Source organism: Carettochelys insculpta, chromosome 2 (genome assembly GCF_033958435.1).
Source record: "Carettochelys insculpta isolate YL-2023 chromosome 2, ASM3395843v1, whole genome shotgun sequence".
In the NCBI taxonomy this organism is placed as follows: Eukaryota; Metazoa; Chordata; order Testudines; family Carettochelyidae; genus Carettochelys; species Carettochelys insculpta.
The window spans coordinates 65,912,183-65,930,968 of NC_134138.1; the positions used below are offsets into that span (position 1 = coordinate 65,912,183).

Sequence of the window (18,786 nt, forward strand, 5' to 3'; positions counted from 1 at the left end):
TCTATGGACATATAATGGACATTTACCCATTCCTGCCTCATCCCCCTATTTTTATCTTCCCATCAACAGCAATGCCACAGCTCAGTTAGGATTCTTTCTGTTAAGAGACCCTCATCAAAAAACATCTTAGAACTTTTGAATATGATATTTTTAGATAACCACAATTAAAATTGTTTCAGTTCCCTGTAGCAATTCTTGTCTCAGAAGCAAGTGACAAACTCTGAATCAAGAATGATTGTTATGAAGAACACTCACAAAATGCCATTGTGATTATTGTATTTGAACAATGCATTAAATGTAGAATCATTGAACTAGTTCACCAAAGGTCATGGTGAGTTTTCCATCACTGGTAATTTTAACTCAAGACAGGATTATTTTTTATGAGCTATGCTTTCATAATTATTTTTGGGAATTCTCTGGCCAGCGATATACAGGAAGTCAGACTAGATGAACCCAATAGTAACTTCTGGCCTTGGAATTGAGGACTCACTGAATGAATTTTTTGACTTTCTTTTTTTTAACATTTTATGCAGATTTCCTGACAAGAAACCACTCAGGGGAAATTTCCACAAAATAAACAATCTGGAATGTTTGGTGTTAACAATTCTGTACTGTATACAGCAAGTAAGATTCCCATAAAATCAGCACTGCTTGGTATTCTAGCTGCAAAAAGCTTGACAGCAAGGCTTAATGACTCATTACAGCTGCCAGGAGGAATCATGATGCTTAGTAGGCTACAGGCACTTAGGTCCATACATATAAAGAGCAGCTGGGAAGGTGCGTACATGAGATGAGCTGTGCGAAGTTTTGTTTGGTCTTTTGACTTCAGGAAGCAGTTTTTATTTACCAGTTGTTTATTAAACAAACTGCATCTCCACAGAGCCTAAACCAAACTGAGGCTCACTTGTGTAAGTTCTTCATTGTGGCCATGGCCACATTAACCCCTCCTTTCAGAAGGGCTACAGTAATGTGGCACTTCAGAATACGCTAATGAGGTGCTTCATGAATATGCAGTGCCTCATTAGTATAATGGTGGCCACGCATGCTTTGAAACTCCGGGTTTCGAAACACAGGCCTCCCGTGTAGCCAGGGGCCTTTCAAAACAGCCCCAATTTTGAAAGTTCCTTCTTCCCATCTTGTTTTGGGAAGAAGAGGCTTTTGAAATCAGGAGATTGTTTTGAAAGGCCCCCAGTACACAGGCAGCATGCATTTCAAAATGCATGCGGCTGCTATTATGCTAATGAGGTGTTGCATATTCATGTCATATCTCATTAGCATAATCCAAAGTGCCACATTACCATAGCCCTTCCGAAAGCAGAGGCTAGTATGGCCATGGCCTTTGTGACCACTTTCTAGCTGCTTTGCTGCAGTATCTAGGTACTTTTAATTCCCATAGCCAAGCCCAAAACTAGTGCTTAAAGTCCTTCATAATGTACATGCATCTTCCTGACAATGTACAGAATTGAATAGACTCCATTGTTTTTTTTTTATAGATACCTTATCAGCCAGAGCTGAAGCCTAAGCCTATTCCTCTAATGGAAAAAGAGCTCTGCTACATATAAATATTACTCATGCCCAAACACTATGAAAAGCTGAATTAATTAGCCTTTTAAATATAGCAGATGAGTAAATATCAATATTTACTAATAAGACAAATACCACTCTAATAAGAGACTTGTATTGAAAAATGATACAGGCACAATAGATGTCTAAATCTATGAAAATGCCATAGCCTCCCCAGCAATCAGCTAGTTTCCTTTGCAAACACCTGTTAAAACAAAAACACCTTTAAGACACTTTCAGCATGTGTTTTACTGAGCTACATATTTAAGAACTTCTTTCCTATGATGAATTTCTGAATAATCATTAACCATCTTTATGTATCCCTGTTAACTTCAGTAGTGTTAAAGCAACTGATAAACTCCTGTGTGGCCTCACTTTGGCTATGTCTACACTTGCCCCAAACTTCAACGGGGCATGGTAATCAGGCTGATGGGAGATTATTAATGAAGTGCTGTTATGAATATGCAGCACTTCATTAGGCTAATCCTCCCCTGCAGCAACTTCAAAGTGTCGAACTTCAAAGTGCTGGCATGCCATATAGCCATGGGCACTTCCAAGTGCCCACGCTACTTCAAAGTGCCTTTACTCCCCAAAATTAGCTTAATGAAGTGCTGCATATTCATTGCAGTAATTCATTAGTAATTGTCCATCAGCCTGATTACCATGCCCTCTTCAAAGTTCAGGACAAGTGTAGACAAAGCCTTCGAGTAGTTAACATCACTGGCAAGTTTTTTTTTAAAGTAAATTCTTGTTCCCTCAGTCTCCACCTTAAAGGATTTTAGGTGGAAGTGGAAGAAACTTAGAGTAAGAATGCTTTCTTTCTGGAATGTATTTATTTTGTGGAAATTTTCCCTGAGCAGTTTCTTGTCAGGAAATCTGCATAAAATGTTTAAAAAAAAAAGTCAAAGATTTCATTCAATGAGTTCTCGATTCCAAAGCCAGAAGTTATTATTGTGTTCATCTAGTTTGACTTCCTATATGTTGCAGACCAGAGAATTCCCCAAAAATAATTATGGAAAGATAGCTCATAAAAAAATCCTGCCTTGAGTTAAAATTACCAGTAATAGAGAACTCACCATGACCTCTGATGAACTATTCCAATGCTTATGCATTTAATGCATTGTTCAAATACAATAATCACAATGGCATTTTGTGAATTTTCTTCATAACAATCATTCTTGATTCAGAGTTTGCCACTTACTTCTGAGACAAGAATTGCTACAGGGAACTGAAACAATTTTAGTTGTGATTACCTATAAATACCACATTCAAAAATTCTAAGATGTTCTTTGATGAGGGTCTCTCAACAGGAAGAATCCTAACTGAGCTGTGGCATTGCTGTTGAAGGGAAGATAAAAATGGGGGCATGAGGCAGGAATGGGTAAATGTCCATTATATGTATATAGACAATGGTTGAAATCCTGGCCCTATTGAAAGGGATGGCAAAAATTTCCATTGATTTCAACAGAATAATGTTTTCACACAGTATTTTATTTGTAGAACTGCCAAATTTATTATTTTATTAGATTAGCTGTTTGAGAATAAGCTGACTTTTTAATGGCCTTTCCAATGGGAACATCTGAACCAAGTTTTCTTCATGAACTAGGGAACAGCATAATGGTCCCAAACTCGCAGTGAGTGCTGGGTGTAGACTCCATTGGGGCATCAGTCTACATGTGTTTACCTCCGTGCAAGGTGGGGGCCAGAGTTGTTATGGTACATAAAGCAAGTATGTATGAATCAGGAACATTTTCTAGCATGCTTTTTCATGAGATTTGGTTTAAATTTACCTTCCAGCATTCAGTGTGTTTGAGTGAGGAAAAGAACCAACCAAAGTACTCACATTGTTTGAGTGTTCAGGACAGGCAACTAATTTTTATTTCTTAAACAAACTGATGGTTGGTACAGTCTGCTTTTGTAACAGTTGCAAGCAGTTTCATTACACAGTTATGTCTAAAATACAGAAACAAGTGAATGTAGCTGAAGACAAAAGAAACCAAGCTGCAAATATGCTTAACACAATCAACTGCTACATGAGATCAGTAAATGTAGTCATCATTACATTCCTTAACTTGGTATGTGTGTGCACGTGTCTTAAAATTTCAAACAAGCAGCTTACACCAATTAACATAGTTAAAACAGATAATTTGTTTTACTAATTTATATGGGTAAATAAAAGGTATTGTCTCCATGAAATTCCCATAGTGCTTTATTTTTGCCATGCATGTTTAATTCCACATTTGTGTGTTCCATTTCAACAGTGTGTTTATTTTTTAAAAATAAAGTAGATAAATTCAGTACAAAGCTAGATGACACAGGCAGCATGTATTTCTGCTACACCTCCCATCCCCTACCCTCATTCTCCCCCTCCTGTCTCTCTGCAGGTGACTGTAGTGAGCAATTAGCTGTTTGAGAGACTTGAAAAATATGTACATATTGGTAGATGTGAGTGAATGCTTTAATGTTTATTAATCTAAAATGAGAAAAGATTAGAAAAAAACATAAGGAGTAGAAAAGCTTAGACAAGTTAAAATACATAAATCTTTAAGCAAAGTTTGTTTTGATCAGGCAATGTTTAATATATCAAATGTCACTCCAAAATAACAGGGGTATCTACTAATCAAAATACATTATACTAACTGTGTGTTCAAAAATGACAGTAAACCTTCTTCACCTAAGGACACTGTACCAAAGTTAGTCAGTGTCATAGTTAGTCATTGTTAGCCATTGATTCAATGCATTACAGTATCCATATACAGTAATTCCATTTAAGTATTGTTGATAATATAAAAATAAGTATTTTAAATCATCATACATAAACTAAAACTATTTTAAATCATCATACATAAACATCTTCTGGTGCAGGTTGGATACTTTTTAAATTTTAATTAAATTCTTCAACATTCCCATTGATTTCATAAACCTGTGAATATAAACAAAAAACAAGAAAGTAGTATTGAAAACATCATATATATACAAAAACAGAATGAGATCAGATCTAAAATGGAGCAATGTACCACTCCATGGAGACCAGTGTATGTATCTGATTAATTCACCGTCTCTAATCATTAAAATATACAGCAGCAGACCATAATTTCCATGATTTTGTTCATTATCTGAAAGCATTTAAAATGTGTTAATGTTACTAATGAATCATGATAAGCACTTAGTGGAAGAAACTTAAATGAGCTGGTTAACTAGAATAATCAGATACATTATATGGCATTGCTTCTGTTCTTGACTAAATGAGTGAACTCCAAGCAGTTCCAGGGTGAATACTTATCGGTGTAAATTTAAAATTCATTTCCATAAATACTCACATATCCATGCCAATGTCGATATCTGTCTTCTCCCAACACAGCTGGTAACAAAAGATGCTCACAGAAAGCAAAAAATGCGTGCTCCTGCAAGTGGTTCTGCTCGTGAAAATCAGGGGATAGAATCTATCCCATAAAAGGGCATGAAGACATCCAAACCAAATTCACTTGCAGACCTGAGTGAATATCCTTAAAGAATTTTTTTATCTGCCCTTTCCCTGTTCTACAAAGCACAAGAACTAGCAAATTACACTGGTTTTTATATTTATCCAGTCCTTGTAGTGGCTTTGTGCATGCTCACTATGTGTTGGACCCAAGGAAGTATCGCATGAACAAACTACCTTAGTTGGAGATAATCAACTTGACGTATTTGGAACAGGCAATTTATATTTCTCTTTCCCAAGGAGCAGATTGGCATTTTACCTACGACTTTATCCAGAATGCATAACAAAAATAATGCCTGTGCAATACTAGTTAACGCCTTACTGTGCACTTATCTTACATTTACTTCACTTACTTCTTCCATCCTTGCCTTAAATTCAAGTCAGTGGTTCTCATACATCATTGTACCACGACCCTCTCCTGACAAAAGGAAATTACTCACCCTGTGCAGTAACCATCCTTCTTTGAGATGTGTCCCTGTGGGTGCTCCACTCAGGTCTTGCAGTGCCCCTGCGCTGCTGATCGGACAGCCTTCTCTGAGCAGTATCCCTTGCGCCGCGCATGTACACTGAGTGTTTCATGCTCCAGCTGCTCTGTGGAGTGCTCGCAAGGCGCAAACCCTGCTCTGTTCCATTTCTACCTGAAGTCACTGTAGACTCCAGGTAGAGAGGAGTGGAGCACCCACATGGACACATCTCGAAGAACCACTGTTACTGCACAGGGCAAGTAACTTCTCCTTCTTCTTTGAGTGGTCCCGGTGGGTGCTCCATACAGGTGACTCCGTAGCAGACCCCACTGAATGGAGGTGGGTATTGGAGTCTTTTATGTGGAGGAAGGAAGGACTACATCTGCTAGAACTGTGGCAGGTATTGACACTTTCTCTAAAGCATAGTGCTGTCCAAAAGTATGGTATGAGGACCCTGTGACCGCCCTGCATATGTCAACTAATGTCACATTATTCAGAAAGGTTATCATGGCAGCCAGTGCCTGTGTGGAGTGAGCCGTGATTGTCTATGGTGGCTGTTTGCCTCTGAGCTGGTATGCAGTGTATACGGAATTTGCAACCCAATTGGATAGGCGCTGTGCCAAAACAGCCTTTCCTGAGTCTGTCCAAACTTTTGGTTCCTCTAGTTCTCTCAAGGTAGAGCACAATTGCCCGTCATCAAGGGTATGTAATATATCCTCTTTGAAGAAGGCATGAAATTTAGGGAAATAAGTGAGTAAGTAGATGGGTTCATTTACATGAGAATCGGTTCTAACTTTCAGGAGCCCGAATATCCCTTTGTGCCTGGTAAAAGTGGGTCTGCCATGAGGTCCGTGATTTCTCCTACCCTTCTTGCTAACGTTATTGCCACTATGAAAGCCATAAATAAGTACTGCAGTGGCATAACGGCTAGTGCTTCAAAGGGTGGCCTGGTGAGTGTATCTACGAAACTCTTACTTTCCTCTGCTACCTTTGTTTTACTTGTTTACAGACTGCTGTTTGTGTCTTTTGCAGGGAGTCCCCTCTTATAAGGCAGTTGTCCTGATGTGAGAAGAAGTATACTTTCTACTTGTGCAGATGAGCTGCCACTATTGCTGGTACCTTGGAGTGCAGTGGAGAGGTGGAAGGGAAGTGTTGTCCACTCACCATAGTACTGAAGTATTTCCTGGCTGGCCCTGCCCATATTCTACCCCTAGAAACCTCCCTGCTACAATGTGGCTCCCCAAAGTCTCCCGGGGCTGCCTGGGCCTCAGCTCTGTCAAGGCTGGGGATGTGCCGCCAAAACAACAAGAAGGCCTGTGGCACCTTATAGACTAACAGATATTTTGGAGCATGCATCTGACAAAGCAGGTCTTTGCCCACATAAGGTTATGCCCCAAAATATCTGTTACTCTGTAAGGTGCCACAGAACTTCTCATTGGTTTTGTGGATATGGACTAACAGGGCTACTCCTCTGATATGATGTGCTGCTGATCTTTCTAGAGCCGGGCGACTGGAACTGCACACTCCCTGCCCTCCCCATGCTCCTGAGGCTGGTGAAGGTTGGGGCTGCATGCCCTCCCTGTGCTTCCAAAACTAGGGTAAACTGGGCTGCGCACTGCCTGCCCTGGGTCAGGGAAGGCTGGGGACATGGCCTCTAGCTAGGAGGAGGTGGCCTGCCACTACAGTGGGGGGAGTAGGGGAAGGTTGACTCTAACAGCCCCTTCAGAGGTCTGATGACATAGGTCTGTCCCACGAAAGCTCATCACTGAATAAATCATTTTGTTAGTCTTTAAAGTGCTACATTTCTGCTGCTTTGTTTTGTCAAAAATTATGTTAGGCTTGTAGTGAGGCTTTTCATATAAGAACCTGGAAAAGTAGACAGATAGGGTTCAACCTGAGCTCTCTGCTGATTCTTTCTCTCTGCTCTTGTAGTGTGAAGAAGCTAGAAGGCTGCCAGACCTCTCCAGGTGGGAACACACCCTGCAGCCTCCAGAGCCTCACAGAGAGGATTTAGTGGAGAGACAAGGTGGGTGAAGTAATATCTTTTGCAGGACCTTGTGCCTCTTATATCCTGAGACCAATATGACTACAAAAACACTCCACACAGGCTTTACTGAAAGCATTCACAGTACAGAAATATCGCTAATGCACCACTGTCATCTTCATAAATGCCACGACCATCTAGGCATTGGTTAGAACAGCCAAGTTTACCATGGCTTTGATTCAGCAAAGTACTTAATGTGCTTAAAAGTAGGTACCTAAAGTTAAGCCTGAAGTGCAAGTCTACTCAAAAAATCATTTCAGTATGTGACTAACCTTAAGTATGTGCTTTGGTTATTCAAGACATATACATGACATCCATTCGATTTAGTTAAAATCTGAAGGAAGGTTGGTTGTGCATTTATGGAGCTTAATCTTTTTGTCAGATTTGCTACCTTTTTAAACTGACTAATGGCAATTAAGTACAATTTTAGTCTGTAAAATTTGTTAGTTAAAATATTGTATCTCTTTTAATTTCCTTGAAAGACTTGCTTTTACAGAAATTAGCATTTTAGATAAATCATTTAACAATCAACATGTTGAAACAACTTACATTTAAGTAATTCAAACCAGATAGATCTCTCATCCAACTAACAGTTTTATCAATATAGAGGTATTGGGACATTTTAATTATAATTTATATAGTTCACTTTATTTTCAATTAGGCTTCTCTTCTGATAAAAACCTTTTTAGTATGACTATGCTCATTTTTCAAACAATCAAAACAAATAATTCATTTTTATCTTTTGAACTTAGCTTAACATATTGCTTCTTCTGGTTTATAAATGAAGTAAAAATCCGTACACTACAGGAAATGATGACTGGCCAACAAATCTTTCCTAAAAGCCTAGAATCCCATTCCCCAATGTTTATTTGAACATAAAGGAAAACCTTTTATGTCTAAACTGGAAGTCAAACATTTATATCTATGTTATGGTATTTTTTGGCACTTAGTATAATGGATATTCACACACTTTCCATGAGGATGAATTCATCCTGTACTTTGAAATCTGCAAAATTACATAACTGTGCCTGGAACCTGGAGTAATTAGAGATCTTTTTATGTGGAGGATTTTATGGATATCCTATCATCTTTTTAACAGATGAGTGTCATATATTGCTTCCCCACTTTTGTTTTATATAACCAAAACAAACCCTTTTAACATCCCATTTTATATTTCAAAGATTATGAAAGTTTTCTGGCACTGACAAGATGAGCCCTGCAACCCTAGAACCACCGGCCCCAGTCCTGCAAGAAGAGCATAAGTACATGCTTAAGTGTTTTCAGTACAACAGCTGGTCAAGAAAGATTGCAGCACTTTTCAGCTCTAAGAAGTATGCTCCTCCAAGAAGTGATGGTACATAAGGTCAGCCTAACTGGTACCGGTTTTACAGTTCTCTTGACCGTGTCCTTTCAGACTCTGAGAAGAAACAAATTTAGAAAAAAAACTGAGCCTGCATAAAAATATGATGCTTAAGAGATCACTGTGTCATGCTCTCAATTCTACCTATGACCGTCAAGCAATGCCTGGGGAAGCAGCTGGCATATCTCAAAATGGCACAGAGTGGTATTTATTAGTATGGATATCATCTAAGGACTCAGTTATGCTGCCCCCAAATTACTCCCCTGAGCCTCTTCCCATCCAGTATGTCTACAATAGGCAGTGCTGGCTTCCCACAGGGCGAACAGCATGGATCAGAGGATGTGTGCATTGACATTTATGCCCTGGCCCAGTCATGCTCTCTCCCTGATCCTGTGTTTTACACATGGTCATGAAGGGCTAAGTTTTCATGGAGCTAAGTTTTATGTCACACAGGGGTAAGCAACTGCTTCACACGCCTGCCTTAAATCCAAGGTATTTCCTACAGAGGCAGAGACAGGGTTTTGTCTTAAATGCATACCCATTGGAAGAGAATGTGATTTTAAGGTGTGTTGCAATACTCTCCCACGTCAGTGAGTATGACAGTAAAATAAAGATACCAACTAAAGGAAGTGCTTGTGTACATTTTATAAATATTTCAAATGATCACTTCCACTGAGACCCTAGTTTTGCAACTCTTAGTCAGCTGAGCAGCTCCTCGCTTTGAAAAGAACCTTTAAAAAAACAAAATCAAACAAAACCTCCAAAACCAAACCAAACAACATTCTGCATAAATTTTTAACTTCTTGAAAGCACCATCATATGCCTGTTCTACCAATGACTGACAAGCAGCTGGCATATCTCACTACGGCACACCTAAATTTATTTATTAGAATGGATACAAAAGAGGGCACAAACATTCCTGTACAGCACAGCCCAAATCTCAGAGATAAGGTCCTAATCCTTTCCAGCAAATGACCAAATGAGTGGTCTATCTTGAACAGTAGCCTCAAATCAAGTGGGCTTCTCATGGGGCAAAGTATATCCAGCATAAATAAAGGTGGAAGTACCGAGCCTTCAGTGAGAAATGTAACGGTGTTCCTTTTCAATGTGTCGTTTCTTTTTGCTTTTTGGGGGTCTGAATGTACCAACCCCCTCACGTTAAATATTTCCATTTATTTTCCTACTAATTTGGTGCTATTCAGCGTGGGTGAAACTGGCAGAATCGGGCCTTTTCGTTTGTTTTATCAGAGTCAATGACTATCTTCCAAATTTTGTGTTGATTTTTTCCAAAATAAAGCTAGAAGAATAATTGACTATCAATATAAAGATGTGGAAATTATCTCTGTCGGATCCCTTTTATAAAACTATTTAACCTGTGAATACCTACAACAGAATTAGATATTCTCACACAAAACCTGAGCTTCTTGTATTCATAAAATTGGGCTGGGATTTGTTGGCTCTTTTGCTCAGGGCAGAACCAAAAACACAGTAGGTGAGACAAGGTCTCGTGCTATGCCCCTGAAGTCAATTATAAAACTTCTGTTAATTTCAAATATCAGAGGGGTAGCCGTGTTAGTCTGGATCTGCAAAAGCAACGAGGGGTCCTGTGGCACCTTACAGACTAACAGAAATGTATGAGCATAAGCTTTTCGTGGGCAAAGACCCTGCATCTAATGAAGTGGGTCTTTGCCCACGAAAGCTCATGCTTATACATTTCTGTTAGTCTATAAGGTGCCACAGGACCCCTCGTAGCTTCTGTTAATTTCAGTGGTGCAAACTCAAGATTAATATTAGTAAGAATGTGGGGAATAAGTCCAAGTCTTCTGGCCCTCAATTCAGGTTTGGTTTGATAGCACAGCTTAGCCTGCAAATTCTTTCAGTCAGGGTAACATTTGCAAAAGCACCTAAATGCATTGGGCCAAGTGCAGGCAATAATTTTTGATGGGGGGGCACTCCAAGAATTTGGAAAGTGGTCAAGGGTTGCACTATTCTATCATATTAATGGAGGAGGTGCGGGGTCAGAGAAGGAGGTTGGATGTAGACGGGAGGCTGGAGTAAGGATTAGAGTGTAGGAGGGGGCTTGGGGTCCGGGAGGGAGTTTGGGTGAAGGAGGCTTTCGTGACCTAGGACAAAGGTCTGGGATGCAGGAGCGGGTGCAGGGGTTTGGGCTGTGACCTAAGGCAGGAAGGTGTTGTGATCTGGGCCAGGGAACTGGAGTACAGCAGGAGCAGGCACAGGGATTTGGGTTGCGACCTACAGCGGGGAGGCGGGTTGTCACCTAGGGCAGCGGATTGGGGTGCCAGGTCAGGGAGAGGCTATGAGAGCAGGAGGAGGGGCGGAGGGTTTGGGGTATGTGGGTGTGGATGCAGGAGGGGAACACAGAGTTTGGGTTATGTGGGGTAGGGGGAAGAGTGCCTGGAGTGCCGGAGGCAGCCTCTAGCTGTTTCACTTATCTGGGAGACTCCCAGCCATCAGTCCAGCAGGGTCCTGAAATAGGCTCTCTGCCTACTGCAGCTCCAGACGCTGTAACTGCTCCCTGTGGCTCTCTGCTCCAGACTTTGAGCTCTACCCCACTCCCAGCAAAAATCTCTCAGCTCCTATTGGCCAGTCACCGTAAACAGGTCAATGGAAGCTGAGATATTTTACAGGGGGACAGAAGCAGCACACGAAACCTCCCTCTCCCTCCCAGCATCCAGAGCAGAGAGCTACATGAAGCAGGGAGCTGCTTAAACCAGCAGCTGGCTGCTCTGTGCTTGAGGCAGGCCACAGTGCAGATCTGGTGGCTTGGAGGGCCACATCTGGCCCATAGGCCATATCTTGCCCACCCTGAATTAGGCATGTCACTGAAAAAGTCCATTAGGAACCTAAGATCCATTGACATTCCACAGTACTTTGGCTCCTAACTGTTTTTGAAAATGAGACTTACTTATAGGGACATTTTTCAAATGCATGAATGTCAATTAGGCACTTACCTCTGACTAAAAATTGATGAAATTTAACTACTAAATTGCTATTTATGCCTGTGAAAGCATTTTAGACTCATAAATGACTAAGTAGCTTCTGTAAATATTACCTCAAAGGAAGTCTTCATTCACTCTCTAGAGTACTGCTCATTAGAAGTTTAAATAAAAGAACACAAGGTGACTAGAGCTGCGTCTACACGTGCACGCTACTTCGAAGTAGCGGCAGTAACTTCGAAATAGCGCCCGTCACGTCTACACGTGTTGGGCGCTATTTCGAAGTTGAAATCGACGTTAGGCGGCGAGACATCGAAGTCGCTAACCCCATGAGGGGATGGGAATAGCGCCCTACTTCGACGTTCAACATCGAAGTAGGGACGTGTAGACGATCCGCGTCCCGCAACATCGAAATAGCGGGGTCCTCCATGGCGGCCATCAGCTGGGGGGTTGAGAGATACTCTCTCTCCAGCCCTTGCGGGGCTCTGTGGTCACCGTGGGCAGCAGCCCTTAGCCCAGGGCTTCTGGCTGCTGCTGCTGCAGCTGGGGGTCCGTGCTGCATATACAGGGTCTGCAACTAGTTGTTGGCTCTGTGTATCTTGCACTGTTTAATGAAAGTGTGTCTGGGAGGGGCCCTTTAAGGGAGCGACTTGCTGTTGAGTCCGCCCCGTGACCCTGTCTGCAGCTGTGCCTGGCTCCCTTATTTCGATGTGTGCTACTTTGGCGTGTAGACGTTCCCTCGCTGTGCCTATTTCGATGTTGGGCTGAGCAACGTCGAAGTTGAACATCGACGTTGCCAGCCCTGGAGGACGTGTAGACGTTATTCATCGAAATAGCCTATTTCGATGTCGCAACATCGAAATAAGCTATTTCGAAGTTGGGTGCACGTGTAGACGTAGCCTGAGATAGCATATCTCCTAACTTTTTGCATTGTTATAAGAGTTTTCCCACTGCCCAAGGCTAGCTTTACACCTGGGTGCTATTATCTCAAAGAAACCAAAGAATGTGGAAAATATTTTCCATATATAATTTATTAATAGCTGAGTCAAAGAACAGGTGTTACTATTGCAAAGATTAATTCGGCAGCTTTTTTTGTTCAGCCCCATGAATTATGAGCTTTTAGGCCCCTCAACACTAAATCACATATACAGTGTCCATGCAGACTTAAGTGTCAGTTATTAACTTTAGTCTTGACTAAAAAATGAAATTGAATCTATGCATACTTTGCCAGATGCACGACCCATTATGAACATTAAAAACTGGGTATCAGTCAGTATGCTGGGCCTCTGACTGGCTCTTCACTTTCCAGCCATTTCCACACCTGGATGTTGGTAGGTCCTGTTTTCCAGCCGTTACAGTTCTGAACTGTGGGTTTGGCTACAAATCTAACATTCCACTTCCAGATGGTTGCTATTACCACAATTATTTAAAAAAAAACTGACAACTCGATCTACCATTCTCCGATGTCACATTCAGTGCAACATTGCTTAGATAAAACATTTTTGTTCTCCTTCTTTACCTATATTAGTACAAGAATGACCTAAATTAAATAGTGCAATAGGTAATTACGTAAGGTGATACATAGGCATAAAAATCCATGTGAGAGCATGTTAACATCTAAATCCTTTTCATGGAGGAAACTATTATTCAGAATTATGTATTTTTTTCTTTTCTGCTCTGTGTCAAGTTCTAGTTAAAACGATTCATAGTTTGGGTAAATATCAAAGAGATGTTAAAGAATTTGTAATACTCAGTGGGCAGAATTTAATTGCCACCTGATCTGGCATTACTTTTGAACAAAAGGTGAAATTAATTTTTGCACAGAGAGTACGTGCACTCAGGAGGTATTTACACAACAACTGGCAAAGTGCTTCCAAGTACAGGTAAACAGACATATGCTTGGTCTGAGGAAGCTAGTGTGTGAAAAATAGCAGGTTGCAGTGGCACAAGTGGCAGCTTAGGCTAGTTGCCTGAGTACTTATCTAGGAAACTGGGTGTGCTTGTACTGAAGATGCTACCCAAATCTCCATGCCACTGTGACCACATTGCTGGTTTTAGAGCACTAACTCAAGCAGTTCATAGATTTCTGCCTACCTGCTCCGGGAAGTATCCTCCTAGCTACTGTGCAGTCATAACTCTAGTTGTGACAACCTGGACCTTTATACAGGGTTTTTCACACCCACAATACCTACTGAATTAGTGAGAATTTCATGTTCACAAAAGGTTGCCAGATTGGGCCTTAAGGTTATAAACTAATATGATAAAACAAATAAAAGGGTAACAATGGGTCTCAAGGGTCTTTCTTTCTTTCTTTCTTACACTTTGGGAATCTTAATAGGTGCGTCTACACATGCAAAAAACTTCGAAAAAAGAGGCCCTTTTTTGAAAGAGTGGGAGGAGCGTCTACATACATAAACCCATCTTTCGAAAGAAAATCGAAAGTATGGGGCTCGGAAATCGAAATCCAAACCCTGATCCCGTATCAGGAAGGTCTCTCCCTTTCGAAATAATAAATCGAAAGAGTACACGTGTAGACACTCCACAGCCCACTCTTTCGAAATACAGGTCCGCCATGGCGCCGATCACTCTATGGTCCCTGTGTTCAGCTGCCTTAAAGCCACACGCATACAGAAAACCCGTGACAGGAAGCTGAGAGTGTGCTACGAGCAGCGTGCGCACGAGCTCCAGCCGCATGCTCCAGCCATGGCCAGCAGCCAGACCCCCTGCGAGCCCCACAGCCCCCCCTCTGAGCCCTCTCCAGCCTCCCAGAGCTCCCAGGGGGAGAAGAAAAAAACGAGCCCCCTCCTGGATGGAACGGGAGCTCTGGGACCTCTTCAGCCTCTGGCAGGACAAGGAGGTCCTCCGCCACATGGGGGTCAAGCAGCAGAATGCCTCAGCCTTTTGCCGCCTGGCAACAGGCCTCCGCAGCAGGGGCCACCCAGAGCGTACCCCAGACCAGGTACGCTCCAAGGTGAAGGAGCTGCACCTGGGATATGCCCGGGCCAGGGACCAGGCCGGATGCTCTGGGGCAGGTCCAGCAACCTGCCCCTTCTACTGGGAGCTCCAGAGCCTCCTGGGGCCCCAGGAGACTTCCTCTGCCGGGGCCTTCCTGGACACCTCCGGGGACAAGCTGCAGGTGAAGGAGGTGGAGGAGCAGCCCACATCGGGGACCCAGGAGGGCAAGGGGACCACGGACTGATCAAGCAAGGAGGGGAAGCTGACCATCCTCATCCCCTCCCGCTCCTCCAGCTGGGCGACCAAGGGCCAGCCATCGCCAAGGGACCCTCTGGTACGTACAGGGAGGGGCGCACACCTACTCCAAAGGTGGGGGTGACGCATGGGGTAGGCGCCCACACATGGGACCAGTGGTCCCAGACTGTACAGAGGCCAGCCCCCACATGGGATGCGGCGCCCCATGGTGGCGCATCAGCAACGCCCAGCACCTGCCCTCAGTGGACAGCGCCATAAGCTGCGCAAGGGGGGCAGCTGGTCGGTGCCGGACAGCGCCTGGGGCCTGCATACCGCAGGCTGGGAAGGGCCACCTGCGGGCAAGACCCCTGGAATCACACCCAGCCTGGGAGGCCCAGTCCCGGAGAGAGGGGAGCGGGTCAGTGTTCCCTGGGGGGTCAGTGTCCCTTGTGGGGGCGGGGGCCCCATGGGGTGGGCTCAGGTGTGTAGGCCACAACCAGGTCCCCTCCGTCTGGGGCACACTACTGACACGCTTTCCTCCTTTGCACACAGCCACACCATCTGGGGGCCGGGAGAGCCCTGCACCATCCCTCGTGCCGGAGACCCCACCAGCTGCAGCCGTCCAGACACCACCCTAGGCAGGGCACCGTCGGGGCCACGGCCGGAGGACCCTACGCCGGGCTGAGGAAGACCAGGCCAGCCACTCGCCCAGGCGGATATGGAGTGGCAGAGAGCGGCCTGGGACAGGCTGCTGGACACGCTCCATGGCATTGGCCAGGCTGTGCGGGAGCACACAGCCACTATGGCCCGCCTCCTGGCCCCCCTGCAGACTCCTCCTGCTGGCCCTGCCCCCGCCAACCCCACTGAGCCTTCCCCCTCTGCCCCCACCAGGCCCACCCGCCGGCAATATTTGCCGGTGGTACTGGCACCCTCCCCACCCTGCCGGGGACCCCACACCTGGGGGGGGGGCCCAGGGGCTGAGGGGGTTCACAGCCCACCACCCCTGCCCTACAATGAGCACCTCGCCCCCCTCCAAGTTGATTCCCCCACCCCCCTCCGAGTTAGGTTCCCTCCGCCCCCTTCCGAGTTAGGTTCCCCCCGCCTGCCTCTGAGTTAGATTCCCCCGCCCCCCTCCAAGTTAGGTTCCCCCTGCACATATTATTCCAAACACCCAAGTTATATAAACGTTTCTTTATTATTCACCACTCCGTGCTGTGCTCCTCGGTGGCTGGTGGATGTGCGGTTGCAGTGCTGGTGGGGGTGGCAGGAATAGTGGGTGACGGATGTACATGGGATGTGGGCATGCGTGCGGGTCAGAGGTGGCCATCGGCAAAGGCCTGCCTAAGGGCCTCCCGGATGCGGTGGCTGGCCCGGTGGGCCTGGCGCATGGGGGCGGCACCCGGCTGCTCATAGACAGCATCAGCCGGAGGGCCCCCCACCCCGGGGACATAGGCGTCCCCCTTTCCCTCCACAATGTTGTGGAAAACGCAACAGGCGCCCACCACCTGAGGCACGCTGGGGACCCCGACCTCCAGCCAGGTGAGGAGACACCTCCAGTGCCCCTTTAGATGCCCGAAGGCCTGCTCCACCACGTTGCGGGCATGGTTGAGGCGCTCATTGAACGCCTCCTGCGTGGGGTTGAGGTGTCCCATATAGGGCCTCACGAGCCACGGCTGCAGCTGGTACGCCACATCCGCCACCATGCAAAGCAGCATGGTGACATCCTCCACCATGGGGATCTCCCTCTGGGGGACAAAGGTGCCGGCCCGAATGCGGCAGCAGAGGCCGGAGTTCCAGAAGACCCGGGCACCGTGTGTGCGGCTGGCCCAGCCCACGTAGACGTTGGTGAACTGGCCCCTCGCGTCCACTAGGGCCTGCAGCACCACCAAATAGTAGGCCTTCCTGTTCATGTACTGGCTGGCGCTGTGTGGCGGGGCACAGATGGGGATATGTGTGCCGTCCAAAGCGCCGATGCAGTTCAGGAAGCCCAGGTCTTGGAAGCTAGCAATGGTGTTGTTCACATCCCCCAGGCGGACAACCCTATGGAGCAGCATCGCGTTGATGGCCCTGACAACTTGCACAGGGAGAAGGGGGACATGTGCTCTAATGTGGGTGTGGCGACCGTGGCCTTCCGCCTCGGGCCCATTCTGCTCCCCTCCTATTCAGCCCCTGGCCCGTGCAGACCCTGCCCCCTCCCGTCCACCCCTGCCCCATCCAGACCCTTGCAGGGGAGGGTTCCCCTTGTCCCAGCCCCCCCGCCCCCCTTTACCTCCATAAGGACAGCCCCGATGGTGGCTTTGCCCACCCAGAACTGCTGTCCCACGGAGCGATAGGAGTCTGGGGTGGCCAGCTTCCAGATGGCGACTGCGACCCATTTCTCCAGGGTGAGGGCTGGCCGCATGCAGGTGTCCTGGTGCCAGAGTGCGGGGGCGAGCCAGTGGCAGATCTCCTCGAAGGTCTGCCTCGACACGCGGAAGTTCCACAGCCGCCTTTCCTCACCCCACTCCCCCAGCACCACGCGCTCCCACCAGTCAGTGCTGCTGGGGGTGGGTCCACAGGCGTCAGGGCACCCGGAGGTCCCAGGGGGACCTTGCAGTCACCCGATGAGCTCGGGTGCAGCTGCAGCGAGGGTGCACAGCACTACCAGCAGGGTGTCCATAATGAGGGCGTCCGCCTGCAGGAGCTGTCGCTGGGCTTCCATGGGCATGAGTGGGCTCTGCCGGGCATGAACAGGCTGGGCAGCACTCGGCTCGCGCGGAGGTAGAGGCCCTTTAAAGGAGGCGTCTGGCTGTGGCCCTGGAAGGGCTTGTCGGCCATGGGACCCCATCCGCGGAGCTTCCTGCCTCCCTTCTTTCGAAAGAGAGCTTGGAGCCATGTGGACGCTCTCTTTCGAAAGACCAGGGCGGCACTTCAAAAGAGCAGATCGGAATGCCGATCTAAAAAATGGCGGTGGGGGCTCTCTTTCGATGGCTCTTTTTCAAAAGCCGAACTTCGATTTTCGCCCTTTCGAAAGGGCACTTATGTGTAAACACAGCTAATGTGTAAAGTGTAACATGAAAGTCAAACTACAAGCTAATTGTGAACTTCCAGTATCAGCATAAACAGATGTAATTCTTCAATTTCTCAAGTGACATCAATTTGAAAAATGTATTCTGTTTATCAGACATGATCTCCGTTAATTATACATCACTATCCAGTGACTGTGTCTGAAGGAACCTGGAATTTTTTACTCTAATGTCGCTTGTTCAAGCAGTTCTAGTTCCATATACAAGATACTCCATGCACCTGATTAAACAAACTGGGTTTTTTATAATCATAAAACCAAAAACAGATTAGGAAATGGCACGTGTTTTCACCCTGCCAGTGATTAAAATACATTCAATTTGCAGAATATTTAACATTTCCAAGGAGATTATCTTTGCGTATTGCATTACGAGACATGACTGGATAAAGCCTCAATGCATAATGTGCATTATTTATTTTTATTGTTCTCTTATTTAGGTCAAACTTACATTGACCTTTACACTCATGATTGGACCACTAGCTTTCAGAGGGACTTATGATATTATAAGACCATATAAATGGCCATACTGGGTCCACTGAGTTCAGTATCCTGTCTTTGGACAATGGCCAGCATCAGACACCTCTGAGGAAATGAACAGAACAAGTAACCATCAAGAGAACCGTTCCCTGGCGCTCATCCCAACATATGGCAAAATACACTCATA

General features: G+C 45.4%; 1 protein-coding gene across 2 annotated transcripts in view; it reads right to left on the reverse strand.

Moving 5' to 3' along the window:
- Nucleotides 1-3,417: 3,417 nt before the first annotated feature.
- Nucleotides 3,418-18,786, reverse strand: part of C2H8orf34 (chromosome 2 C8orf34 homolog) — a 253,423-nt gene continuing 238,054 nt past the window's right edge. For both annotated transcript variants that reach the window (XM_074985740.1, XM_074985739.1), the window contains exon 14: nucleotides 3,418-4,486. In XM_074985740.1, the coding sequence (XP_074841841.1) occupies nucleotides 4,479-4,486 (8 nt within the window). In that variant the 3' untranslated portion in view covers nucleotides 3,418-4,478. The remainder of the gene's footprint in view (nucleotides 4,487-18,786) is intronic.